At 37.9% G+C, this 14,290-nt stretch overlaps 1 protein-coding gene and 1 pseudogene across 1 annotated transcript; both read left to right on the top strand.

Moving 5' to 3' along the window:
• Positions 1–1,485, top strand: part of LOC121978363 — a 45,371-nt pseudogene extending 43,886 nt beyond the window's left edge.
• Positions 1,486–6,484: 4,999 nt separating this feature from the next.
• Positions 6,485–9,034, top strand: LOC121975398 (LEAF RUST 10 DISEASE-RESISTANCE LOCUS RECEPTOR-LIKE PROTEIN KINASE-like 1.2). Its single transcript, XM_042527020.1, has 4 exons — positions 6,485–7,483; positions 7,579–7,617; positions 7,697–7,933; positions 8,020–9,034. The coding sequence occupies exons 1-4, from the start codon at positions 6,733–6,735 to the stop codon at positions 8,949–8,951; spliced, it is 1,959 nt and encodes a 652-aa protein (XP_042382954.1). The 5' UTR covers positions 6,485–6,732; the 3' UTR covers positions 8,952–9,034.
• Positions 9,035–14,290: the final 5,256 nt, after the last annotated feature.

The following is a 14,290-nucleotide window of genomic DNA, read 5'->3' as shown; positions in this document are numbered from 1 at the left end:
TTTTTTTAAAAAAAATCATGTTAACAAGAAACAAGTTATTTATTAATTAAAGGAGAATTGAAAAATTATGAGCGTTATTTTAGTAGGTTGATAGTTGATAGTTATGTAGATCGAAATGGAAGTCTCAAACGTAAGAATGTTAAATGTTACGAGGAAATGAGGTCACAGATGATTCTTCGACTTTGAGTTATAGATAAACTTTGGGGATTGACAGATTGTTGTTTCAAATAGAACCAAGACTAAGCATGAAATTTTGATTTTAAATTAATTTTCAACTATTTAAATTTAAAATTTAAGCTTTTAGTTTGTGAAAGTCGACCTACACTAATGTTTTTAAATAATTTATATTTTTTAAAATATTTTTGAATTTTAGAATTAGATAATTTAATTTTGTGTTGTATTAATTTTTTAAATTTATTGAATTCGCCACCTCTAATGGTAAATCCTGACTACGCCCCTGATTGAAATCAATGATTTTTTTAACACGAATAAGATTTTTCGGATATAATCGAGTGAATAAATATAATTAAGAGAACCAGACACATAGAATCTGATTTCATATTATTCTGAGATCTTTAGATCCATAACTTATTTTGGCCAAAAAGGCTGATGGATCAAAAGAGCTCGAAATGACATAGAAACATGTCTTATGTGTTCGTTTAGTTCTTTTTATTATATTCATGTCCTAATTTGACATACTATATTGAGAACATTTTTGAACACAAATCATATTTTAGAATTTAGAGTTTAGGACCACAAAATCTTTCCTAATCGATCTTGATTGGAGAACATTAAAGAGGGGTAAAATAGGTATGAGGTACGTTATAATTTTAAAACTTGGTACAAGATTTGAGTATTAAGAAACTTTAGCTATATGGTTCGGTAATTTACCGTAATCTATACAAGTTAATCCCTTAATAAAACAGTCCAACTCCATTCGTTACCTGTTAATGCTTAGTAATGTTTCCAGTTTTTCTTCCTTTCGATAGCCTCAACTAATTTAATATTTTTGCAACTTTTCACTAATCTTAAACATTCCAGGCTAGGTGATTCTTTTCAAACACCTTAAATTTCTCTTCGAGTTCAAGTTCTGTTATTGTGTTTTTATGATTTTATGAATTTAATAATCTCTGTTCTCAGGTTACAAAAGATGGCTTCCCCCCTACAACTATCAGATTGTTCAAGAGATTCACAGAAACGAGGTAGAAAGCGTCATCAGGACGGAGTTCCTTGTAATTGGGAACCATCTGACACCAGACGAAGCTCGGAGTTATGCAATTGCCCAGCTTCCAGGAGTTTTGCCACCTACAATTTCTCGTCTAATATTTTAATTTTTGCTCGAGTTTGTTTCGATCTGTGTTATTGAAATTTTGTGTTAGAAAATAAATTTTGTATTAAATTACTTTGTTTTATTTTATTTTATTTTTTTTGTTAGGGGAGAAATAAAAATAGTCAGTAGGATGAATAAGAATAACTTTTATTTTCTGTGGGTATCTTTGCAGTAAAAATAAAATAAAATACCTTTAACCTTTTATCCGTATTTAAAAAATAATATTTTACTTTGCTTACCAAAAGTCATATATGAGAAATTTTATAAAAGATAATCAGTTAAAAATTTATTTCATCATCTTTACTAAATAAAAAAAGAATCTAAATTAAAATCATTCATATTTCATATTGTATATCATTTGATGATGAGTAGGAGATTTTTAATAATAAATCTTGTTCTATCTTTATTTGATTTTGATTTATCAATTTAAAATTTTGATTTTTTTTTTAATTTGGTAAGAGTGAAGGAATGAATTTTTTTGTTGGTTATTTTTTTAGAATTGTTATTTTTTTGTTGTTTATGTTTGTGTATATATAAATTTTTTCAGAATTTTTATCGAATAATATAATAATCAATTTAATATTTGCTTTTTCCCTTTATTATTCTTGAAAATTATAAAAAATGTATAATTATCTTTTATAAGATTTTTACTTTTGGTCAAAAAGGGTTAAATATTATTTTTTAAATATATGGATAAAATGTTATTGTATAGAAAACATAGAAGATTCTGAAAATAATACAAATATTATTTTAATGTAACGATTTCTGATATCATTCTAAATTCATCTCCATTCAAATATGAATGTTGTTACAGTGTGATAGTAAAGAGTGGAACGAGTTTTTTGAATCTCAAATGAGAGTTTAACTTTTATATATGATATATTATTTTTCTAATGATCAATGAAAAATTTATCGATTAATTTTAAAATTAGTTTGATCGTAAAATTAGTTTGATCGTGAAATTGAATATTGGATATCAAAAAAAAATTAGAATTATTTTGATCGTAGAATTAGTTTTTTCTCAATACAGAGAAAGAGAAAAAAACTTTTTTAGATCGAATGTAATCGTATTTTGTAAAAAAGAGGGATATCAACGTGCAACAAGCTTATTAATTGATCGATTGATTAATTAATTTCAGGTTTCATGGAGGAATCGGGAATGTTAATGATTGTGTTCCGCGGAGTGGAGTGTTTTCTCTAATGACTTTCTGATGAGTTTATTATTATTATTATTATTAAATTTGTTGTTTCAGAAAACAATTCCTTTGTTACTTTTCCTTTGAGCAGATTGGATGAGCATCGTGATCAAGCGTATAACCTTTGCATATTACACATGCAAGAACTGTACGACTAAACCTGCTCCAGATTTACCTTTTACAAAATGGAAGCACATCTCATACTACACAAGCTTGTCCCACAATGCTCACACTGCAATGGCACAAAATTGCATACACATCAAGGTCTACTCCTCCTATCCAAAAACCCTTTGGCCGGTTCATTCGTTCGAACCGGTTCAACCGTAAGATAACTAACCATCGACACCTTCGATTAGAGGTTGTAGCTTCAAAGAGGTCCACTTTTAGACTCATGAGCTCTAGGTCTCGTGCGCGAAGCCCCCTGCTTTACGATCCGTGACACGCGATCGATACCGAAGGTAACACGACACAATCTTTGACACCTTTTGGTTCCTTTCTCAGTCACGCGCGCGCGCACACGCACAATGACACAAAAGCTTTTCTGCCTTGTGTGTTGCTTGATGATTAAGCTTGGAATCACAACTTGGCGTGTGCTTCCCCATTTGCTCAAGGTTCTTCAGCAACCCCTCATCACACCACCATCTTTCCTTTTCCCCAGTGGCAAGCAAAAGCACAATCTTCACCTACAGAATAAAGTGTAGCAGTCCACAGCTTAGTCAGACCCTAATCAAATCGAATTCCGACAATATCTCAAACACCGACGACTAGCACCGGTACCGGTACAAAACCACAAACGGTTTTCGTGCGAAGAACGGTCATGACTAAATCAAGTAACTTGAACCCGAGCTGAGATTCACTTATGTTATCGCGAAGAGTGTTGACTTAGCTTAATTGGCACCTGAGTTGACTTAATTAGACTATGTAGTTAGTTAGTTAGATTGTTAAGCCTCGAGCCAGTTAATTAATTACTCATTATGTATAAAATGTATGAAAGCCCTTACTGAAAGTGGACTCCAAGTCATGGTCTGAAGGGATTCCTCTTCTTCTTCTTCACCTATAAAAGCAACCATGGAAAATACTACCATGTCTTCTTCGTGTCTCTTCTTCTCCTTCTCTGAGTCGATCGGCAACTGATTTAACTTGTCGTAGTTGAGGGGAGTGTTGTCTGGTTCGAAGCCAACAGACTGAAGACGGCTCGTAGATACGAATTAGTTTCGGACCAGGCTTCATTCCCCCCAACTCATGATCATGTAAATCTTCCAAAGAGAAGCTCTCGACCAAGTAAGTGAATTCAATCTACAATATCCTGTTTCGACTGGTCATCGATTACTTATTGGATCGATACGTATTAATTAGCAATGAAACAGATTCGAGTCGGGTAACATAAATATACATCAGCTTTTTTTTCTTCAGAAGGATAGAAAGATGGTGAATGGTTTCAGATAAGGGAGGTCAAAAATTAGGTTCTTGACAGTATCTTCACTTCAAAGGTTCTTTGCACTGCCATTATTGCACTGTTCTAACAACTTGAGCCTATTCTTTTTATCTTTTTTTTTTTTTTTTGATATTTTATGATCAGATGAAGAAAATAAATTTATCTTTGTAAATAAAGAAACTATCTAAAATCCTAGTTAAGTAATCTCTTTACTGTTTTTATTTATTCATTTTGGTTCATGTTGCTTAGCTTATGCTATCATTTGCCTTAACCGATGAAGATTAGAACTTAATGTAGGTTTTTTTAGGATTTGTTTAGATGATTTTATTTAATGATGGCTAAGACTAAGAATGCTTTAACCAAAGCATTCTAGAGCCTAGAAAATTGAGGTTCATTTGTAAGTTGTAGGAGAAGGAAAAAGAACTTTTTAGAGAATTCTTTTAGTAGGTGGGATTCTCGACTTCTCTATATCATTATTGCAAAAGATTAGGGAAGATCGAGATGCCACTTACCTTTTTTTTTTTCTTATTGTTATTTTACATTATATGGATTTAGATTCTCTCGATAGATATATATAAGAACATCTTGAACCATGTTAAGTTGTTTTTCTTCTTCTTTTTGTGTGTTTGCGGTATTCTAACGATAGTGCTAGAGTTGTTCCCAACCCCATAGGACGGTATGAGAGGAATTTGTTGTTGGACACAAACAATCTATCGCCGAAGATTTACGGGTAAATACACTGAAATGATCCTAACAAATTGGTAAAGATATAGTAAATACATAGGCTGAAATGATCGAGAAACGGTACGGGTTCTATTATCGGAAGACACATTGTTTGTTCGGAGTCAGAAGCTGAATTCTTTGGTCACTCATTTAGCACAAGATGCATATCGTTGTTGGGCGTAACTTTATCGAGTTACAGAGGAAGGGCGAGGAACAAAATGCTCCTTCCAGAATTGGTAAAACAAAGATTGGCTGAACCTAAAGAACATCCTCTACGTTTTAAGCCGTCAAAACCCTCCAGAAAATTGTTCTTTTAATGTCCAGTGGGTCAGCAAATGATCTGATTGCCAGCCTATGAATAAAAATTGTTAGATCATCGACAAATCACCAACAAAAACTGTTAATGTCCTAGCTGCTTCATCAGTTACATCAACCATTTAATGATCGAATACGATTCTATTTCTTTTAAATTTTAATTGTGGTCAACACTCAAACTTTAGGTTCACATCTATGTTACATGCTTCATCTTGAATCTTTGTATAATGTGCACATCTATGTTACATGCTTCGTCTTGAATCTTTGTATAATGTGTTACAGAGGTGTGAAAAGTAGAAGAAAAATCGCAAATTATACAAATCATTGAAAGCGTCTCTTTTTCCACAAAAAAAAAAACAAAAAAAAACGAAAAAGGAAAAAAAAACAAAAGACACTCCATAAGATTTTTTATTCATAAAATAACTCTTATCTAAGTTAGCTGCTAGAATATTGTTTCTTACTTTCAAAGTTATAAGTTATTGTAACAGTTAGGACCGGCTACTACAACTACTTTTAAATGATTTTAATTAATTTAAAGTGATTTCGATGAAAGAAATAATTTTGATCAAATTGATAAAGAATATTTTGATATAATATTATTGGCAATTTAGGAGTTAGGATTTAAAATTTTAAAATTTAATATTTAACTAAGTGTAGAAGTTACTTGATAGTTGTTACAACATGTATAAGCTACTCGGTAGTTGTCATATTATGAAAAATCAACTATTTCGATATTTAGAGTTTAGGATTTAAGGTTTAAGATTTTAATATTTAGGCCGATACTATAATATGTAGAAACTACTTGATAATCGTCCCAGGACCAACACGGAAGAAGTAAATCACGAGCGGCGATGACTACTAGTCTTTGGAATAATGACTAGCACATAAGGGAGACATTACTTTATCGAGATTTGAATCTCAGACCTCATGATAATAATATTTTATACGCTAGCCATTAGATCCATCTGAGGAGACATTATAATAACTATTCAAGTTTCTATATATGTTATACCACAGCTAATCCTAACTGTTACAATAACATCCGAAGTTAAAAAAAAATCTCAAAATAAAATATTTAGTAAGGCGTATTTTTTTTTTAAAAAAAGTCCATTTACTTAATTTAGGGGGTTTGAATTTTTTTTTTCTTGCCCGTAGAATACCTTCCCACTTACTTCCATGTACTTCTAGGCAACACCTCTCTACTAGTCTCGACCACGCGAGTAATCTCCATGGAAATACGAATGAAGTATGTACTTTGCTTCTTGCACGGATATCATAGTCTCGTGTTTGACTTGTTCTCTCGTAGAGCGCACCAGTCAGCACGACAGTATCGTCAAAGCATGAAGTTCAATTGCAGAGCATCAACCAAAGACTCAAGCACGCAACTTTCTCTCTTCCATCCCTTGCAAAAATCACGCAAATTAAGAAAAATGATGAGGAAATTTTTTTTAAAAAATAGTTATAAAATGATGAGACCCATAAAAAAAAAAAAAAAAAAATGATGGACCATGATTTTATGTTTATTCTTAAACTTTTTCTTAAACATATTATTGCTCGCAAATTAATTCGGTCGGATCCAAATCGCGATCCAGCAGCTAGCCGTCTCCTCATTCCAAAAGTCAACGATTCACTGTCCCTTTGAAAGTCAAACTCAGACCTCCATAATTACAAGGCGGAAGAAGAAGATTAGATCCTCGCTAGCTGAGGAGAGAGAAAGAAAGAAAGATTAGATCATGTGGCTGCTCAACGACCTCTCCCTCCTTACCTCCTTCTTCTTCTTCTTTCTTTCTTCTCTGCAACGAACACTGCAGCAGCAAGCTCCTCCCACGCCTAGCTACGACTCTTGCGCTCCTCAGCTATGTGGCAACCACTCTGTCCGGTACCCCTTCTGGATCTCCGGCCACCAGCCGAGTTTCTGCGGCGGCGATCCTCTTTCTTACTTCGGCCTCACTTGCCACAACGAAACCGGCACGCTCTTCTCGATCTTCTTCGGCTTCGACTTCCTCGTCCGACAGATCTTCTACTCCAACCAGTCCGTCCACTTGGCTCTGGCCGGCGGCGCCGATGAATTCTGCAGGCTCGTCGTCGCCACCAACGCCACCGACGCGCACCCCTTCGCCCTCAGCCTATCCAACAAGCGAATCTTATTCCTCCTCAACTGCTCCAACCCGGGTAATCGGTACCAAGACATGTCTTGCCCTGGGTTCGCGTCCCCGGCCCTGTTCGCCGGCGAGTACGTCGCCAACCGCACGCCCACCAACTGTAGCTTCTCGATTGTGCCGGTGCTGGGATACTCTGACGTGAGCCTCGGAAGTAACTTCACCGCCTTGTTGACCGCCGGATGGGTGGCGAATTGGACTGCTCGGAGCTGCCAGACGTGCGACGAAACCGGCGGCCGGTGCGGGTACGATAACGGCACCACCTCACCGATGCCGGGTTTCATCTGCATGTGCCCTCACGGAGTCTCCCGCCGAAGCTGCCAAAGTGAGTATCTGAGATTGAACTGGTCAATTTCGATGTCTGGTAATTAAACGCATTAAATTCAGTCGATTTCATGACTGTGATCGATGATGCTGCAGGAGGGATCAAGTGGTGGTCGACTAGGAAATTAATAGCAGGTAAGGCAAGATCTTATCTTGCTTTGTTAATTAACATTCAAAATCTTCAGACTGACGATGATTAATTTTCCTCACACAGTCGCTGTTGGATCGGCTGGTTTCGTCGCCCTCGCCTGCGCCGTCATCTTCCTCTTCTGGAGATGGCTGAAAACCGGGAGAAGCTCGAGACCCTCCAAACTTTCGTTGAAAGATCCTGACGTGCTCATGGATCACTTCCAGACCCACGTCTTCTCCTACGATGAGCTCGAGGAGGCCACCGATCGCTTTGACTCATCCAGAGAGCTCGGGGACGGAGGCTTTGGCACTGTGTACAAAGGTTTGATCATGAGTTCTCTGCTTCAGCACGATCTTAATTAATTAATTTGGTTAAATCTTGTCTGGTTCTTTTTGCTATTTAATTAGGGAAGCTCCGGGATGGTCGGACCGTCGCCGTCAAGTGCTTATACGGTAAAAACTGTAGAAGCGTCGAGCAGTTCGTGAACGAGGTTAAGATCCTCTCCCTTCTTCACCACCAGAACCTCGTCAGCCTCTACGGCTCTACTTCGCACCACAGCCCCGAGCTCCTCCTCGTCTATGAGTTCATACCGAACGGCACCGTCGCCGACCACCTCCACGGTAGTCGCGCGGCCGAGCGAATTCTCACCTGGCCGATGCGGCTACTGATAGCCATCGAGACGGCGGATGCTCTCGCGTATCTCCACGCGGTAGATCCTCCGATCATACACCGCGACATCAAGACCACCAACATTTTGCTAGACAATAGCTTCCATGTTAAAATTGCAGACTTCGGGCTTTCCCGCCTCTTTCCGATGGACGCCACGCACGTCTCGACGGCTCCGCAAGGCACGCCGGGGTACGTCGACCCCGAGTACCACCGGTGCTACCAACTCTCAGGGAAGAGCGACGTCTATAGCTTCGGCGTGGTGCTAATTGAGCTCATATCTTCGAAGCCGCCTATCGACCTCCGGAGAGAAAGGAGTGACATAAATTTAGCAAACATGGCAATCGCTAAGATTCAAAACCATGAGTTGGTCGATTTGGTCGACCCGGAGCTCTGGCACCCGAACGACGAGGTGACTCGAATGAGGATCACCATGGTGGCCGAATTGGCATTCAGGTGTTTGCAGGCGGACGGCGACCTGAGGCCGAGCATCAAGGAAGTCCTCGATGAACTGATCGCGATCGAAAAAGTGACTTCAGGTAAGCTGCAAGCAGAGGATGCTGCTCTGGTCCAAGACGATGCTAGTCTGATGCAGAACATTGTGAAGTGCTCGCCTGATACTGTCGCCGGCAAGTGGGTGAGTCAATCCACTGCATCTGACGCCAGCCACTGAAACAAGCTCTGTGCTAGCTCTTCGATTTTACATCATAAAATGGATTTGTCAAGCATCAACCAACAATCAATTGTGCATGTAAATTAATTATTCAGATTCAACAATACAATCAAATACAATATTCTATACAAATTTACTGACTTTATCAATAGACATAACTAGAAATCTTTTAAAAAAAAAGTTCATATATATATATATATATATATATATATATATATATATATATAGTGTCTTAGAATTTGATTCTTGATTTGTTCATGAATGAAAACAACTCTCCCCCATAGTTTCCTTATTCAAAGTGATAGTAACGGTTATAAGGCGATAAGCTATTAGTTGTTATCTAAATTAATAACAAATTCATCATTATTGAATCGATTTGTTCTCTAATATTTACTAATAATACCGACTTCTTAGATCGGTATAAGTAATAGACGGCGCTAGAAATGTTTATTTTAAAAAAATGATTAATTGTTTGTTTATGGTATTGAAGAATATATGACACATCAAGATTAAGTTTAACTTTTGTTTATAGATAAGCAATAGAAGGAAAAGGTATGCACTTTCAATAAATTAATATCATTCATATAAAAAAAGTTTTTCTTAAAAAAAAAAAGTAAGATGATAGTTTTTTTCAATAGTTGTTTTACAATTAGTTATGATTTCATTAAGTAAAGCACACAATTGAATTGAGTATAGAAATTGAAAATAATACAAATAAATGTATATATTTTTAAAATAAAGGCATAGTAATCAATTTGACATATTTGAACCTAAATTTTATTTTTAAAATTAATTAGGTGATATTTTTATAATTATTACTTTGTTAAGTAAGAAGGTAACGGAAGGATTCTAATTAGAAGGGAACAAGTTTGGCAGCTAGGAATTATTGCATTCTATTCAATATTTTAAGGAAACAATTTTATAATTTATATTTATTAATATTAGTCAAATAGTAAGTAATTCATTGTATCTCTTGACCTCAAGTAGCATCCTCTATTTTTCATTTATTCAAGTTCAATTTCACCATCTGAAAAGTCTACTTGATTTTCATATTCTTCCCTCTTTGTCGAGTAACAATTCTTCCCATTCATTTCTAGAACGCGACGCTGCTAGACATGGATGGTCATCCACATCTCGTCGCGAACAACTTCGCTCTTAAGGAGGAGAGTGTTGTGAAACAAGAGAAGGGAGGGAAGAAAAGAACAAGGGAATTCAAGGCGGATATCTCGTCCGGTGAGAGAGTTCTTCGATCAAGGAGCAAACAAAAAGATGAACATGGAGAAGAGGAGAAGAAAAAGAAGATAGAATTGAGAGTGTCACTCACCAAGAAAGAGATCACTGAGGATTGGATATCTCTCACAGGCTCTAAACCAACCAATTGGCCAAATCATCGACGAAAAGCCAATGAGAAAAGGAGACTAAATGTACACATTTATTCTACTTTTTTCCCCCTTTCATTCTTAGTATAAATATGTTGATTCATTGTTTGCTCATAATTGAAAACAGCGACTCTTTCCTGGATTTTCCTTATCAAAACCGATATCGACCGAGACATATGCCGCCAAGGAAGGAGACTGATGCGCAATTCATTCATCCAGCTTAATATGGACGTCGGAGAGTAGCAATATGGCCGATATGCCTTGAATGTAAAACTTCTTAAATTTGGTTGAGCAAATGTCATGTTAACCTACATACTCAAGTTGAATGTGTTGTAGTGTGTGCTAGCGTTGAGTATTATGATTGTATCCCTTTTATGATCGATATAAAAACGGCTCTTTCGTGATTCCTAATGTTCTACTCTTTGAGACCTCCCTTATATTAGTGGTCTTCTGTCATCCTTAATAGAACTCACAAGTCTTTTAGTCATAATCAACAACTCTTTGTTTTTTAACTTTATATACCTTATTTGGTATCGACAATGAGGCAACAAGGCATGATCCTCCCGCCGTTGGAATGCTGACCAGTATCCCCCCATCAGGCAGTGACCGGCATCGACCCGCGGCGCCTCCGCCGTGGCGGGCCTGGCCGACAGCAAGCGGAGGATCCAGAGCTGCCCGGATCCACTGCATAACAAGTGATGACATATCGAACCTGTAGAAGAAATTTTATATCGTTAGAATCTCGTTCTTCTTGCTGATTAGTGGTCTTAACTAATTAGCTAAATCGTCCTAAATCTCTGAAAATTGAATTGACTTGAAGGGTAAAGTGGTTCTAAAAATTATTCAAGTGGAATTTTTTTGGACAGTCTCTCTCGATCTAAGCCAAATTTGATATTCCTAGAACACATGATAACCTCTAATACGAGCCTATGGTAGTCTTTGTCGTCACCACATGATGCCGAGTTGATTAGAGCATAACGGACTTATTAAAATAACACAATAGATCCATTCCTGACAGATGGATACCCTCGGAGAACCCTCCCACCCCAAGTCAATTAATCATCTTTTACTAAAATATGATAGTCTTTGTCTATGGTCAAGGAATGGACACTCCACTCGTTTCATTACGTGATCTATCAGTGGCCATGCCTAAGATAAGGACGATCTCCTCCTAGCCACCACCATTGTCGGCATGGGGATAAGACCCGAACCGTCAAGGACGATCAAGGCCTTTGGAATTGATTCTAGTACGTACGAGCAAAACTCCTCCCACATCTTGGCAAGCAAGGATTCAGTGTCGATCCTGTCCTACTATTTGATAATGTGGAACACCAACCAACTTGATCCGCGGGTGAAGAAGATAACAGAGGAGGATTTCATAAGAAACAAAGTAATCAATGGAGGAATCTCTAAATTGTTCCGTTCAATCACCACGGATGTGGAGTTAACTTAGTGTTCATATAGCACATTCTTAACTTGGTCAACATAAATTCCACCGAGTGTATCAACTATTAAGCCATCTCTGGCCAGTCGAGTCGTTGACCTCTAACGAGAAGTCTTCCCGACGAAAGCCAACTCCACCGAGAAGTTTTCTCGACGAATGTCGGTTCCTTCAACTCAATCGCTCAACTTAACTGTCTCGGCCCTACCGAGCCAACACCTCGTGCGCACTAGGCTCGGCTACGCTGATCTGATGGCTCCTACTCAACCGTCTCGATTCCGCCGACTAGATGCCCTTGACTCACCCGGCTTGACGCCACTAATCCAACACCTCTTGTGAACCCGGTTTGATCCTGCCAACTAGACACCACCAGCTCACTCGACTTGACCCCGCCAATCTAACACCTCTAGTGCACTCGGCTCGATCCTGCGGATTGGACGCCCCGGGCTCAACTGACTCAGCTCCATCAATCTGATACCTCCTACTCAACTGTCTCGGCTTCGCAGACCTGACGCCCCTCAACTCAACAGGTCAAATCCTCTAGCCCAACCAACCTAGCTTGCTCAATAACACGCGAGACACCACCCAGGCTAACACGTGGAACAACATGGTGCATATGATGTGTGATAACATAACACGGGATGGTCCTCTACAATACATAACATGAGTGGCATGACTGTAGATACGATGATGTGATATTTTTTTCTACAAGAGTATGACATCCCATTAATCAATAACTGGAGCAGAGAGGTACCGTGTCTTCATTCTGCAATAGTGATATAAAAGAAGTCTGCTCCTATGGGCAAAAGTATGTGTACATACGCCCACAAATCCCCACCTACATTTCTTGTTTAATGTTCTTCTTCTCCATCTTCCTTACCGGAGACCTAACTTGGGTGTCAGAGTGGTTGAGTCAGGGCCCCCTCCGACCCTCCCTAACTTCTACTCTCTCTCTCTCTTTCTCTCTTTCTCTCTCTCTTTTCGCAAGCGCTCCTGATGGCCCGACTCTCACTTAGTATTTGATGACTTTGTCAACATAGAAGACAACTATCTGGTGGTTTATTCTGTTGGTGCAGGTTGCACTAACAGTCTAACTCAAGTTTTGATGAATCACAAAGTAAATTAAGTTAGATTTGTTATGATTTAACGATGTAACTAAGTGTACAAGAGAAGTCCAGATAGGTTGATGGGTTGACAGGATATTTGACAAGAAATCTAGCTAGGTCGACGGACTGACAGGATAGCTGGTACGAAGTCCAGTTAGGTCGACGGGCTGATCGAATATCTGGCACGAAGTCCAGCTAGGTCAACGGGCCGATCGGATAGCTGACACGAAGTCCAGACAGGCCGACGGGCTGACCGAATGTCTGACAAAGCAGTAAATTAAGGTAAGTCACTAGAGGGGAGTGACATGGTGAGGACACATTCCCCGTTTGAGAGAACAGTAGGCGTCGATCCAACTTAGATCCATTTTAAAAATCTAAGTTAAGATCTTGACTAGATTCTGGTCTCGAGGAGACAGAATCTAATTACTACTCTACTTGTTATATATTGTGCTAACTTTGTTTTGCAAGGTAATATAATTTTTATTTGTCTCGAACTAACTTTTTCTTACAAGAAAATGATTTGCTGGAAAAAGTGGTTCGGCGCTCGGAACGGATTCGGGCACCCGGAGTGGTCTATGCACCTGGAACTGGTCCGGGTGCCCGGAATGCCTAAGGCTTATTTGCTCATCAGCTCAGAGGACGCTGATTGTGTTAGAATGTATACTAAAAGTCTAGCTTTTTATATAAACATTTATTTTGAAATAAGAATTACATTGGTCAAATGTTTACATTTATGCTAAGTGTTATTGTCTATTTAATTTATATTGTAGATAACATGGTATGAGATGACACACAGAAGATCATGTTATCAGTTCCTTATAAATTATAAATAGTAGCTCACAACCAAGATGGAATGGGACAAGCCATTGGAGTGATTGTAGTGTAATTTGATATTAGTTTATCTTGACTATAAAATTATACTAGTATACCATGAGTGTATTGAGCAGGACCATTTGATGTAGTTTCTTTTTATACTGACTACATAAAAGAACAAAACTTTTGTTATTATAGAAGTGTGTACTCTTAATCATGATAGAATAACAAGCACGTATACTTAATATTTATTTCTTTAATTTATCAAAGGGTGATATTTAGTTCGTTAAATCAATAGGCCCGATAAGTTCGAAAGTGATATTATTTATATGGTGTGTTGTTGATTATAGAATGAAACTGTGTCCTAGTAATCTAGGTTGATGATGTCCCTTTGAGGAGCTCGTAAGGATTGTCATGTAAACCCTGCAGGTGGACTTAGTCCGACATGACAATAAGGTTGAGTGATACTACTCTTGGAGCTAGATATTAATTAAGTGAGTTGTCAGTAACTCATTTAATTAGTGGGCATTCGATATCTTAAACATAGGGAGACTAACACACTCATGATAAGAAGGAGCACATATTGTAATATGGGATTGG

Source organism: Zingiber officinale, chromosome 4B (genome assembly GCF_018446385.1).
Source record: "Zingiber officinale cultivar Zhangliang chromosome 4B, Zo_v1.1, whole genome shotgun sequence".
Lineage (NCBI taxonomy): Eukaryota > Viridiplantae > Streptophyta > Magnoliopsida > Zingiberales > Zingiberaceae > Zingiber > Zingiber officinale.
The sequence above is the reverse complement of the archived record's forward strand: the minus strand, read 5'-3'. Positions and strand labels throughout refer to the sequence as shown.

Excerpts from the sequence above, each read along its gene's own strand:
- LOC121975398 (XM_042527020.1), top strand. The coding sequence starts at position 6,733 with ATGTGGCTGCTCAACGACCTCTCCCTCCTTACCTCCTTCTTCTTCTTC. Across the intron at positions 7,618-7,696 it reads GACTAGGAAATTAATAGCAG|TCGCTGTTGGATCGGCTGGT; the intron begins GTAAGGCAAGAT and ends TTCCTCACACAG. Across the intron at positions 7,934-8,019 it reads CTTTGGCACTGTGTACAAAG|GGAAGCTCCGGGATGGTCGG; the intron begins GTTTGATCATGA and ends CTATTTAATTAG.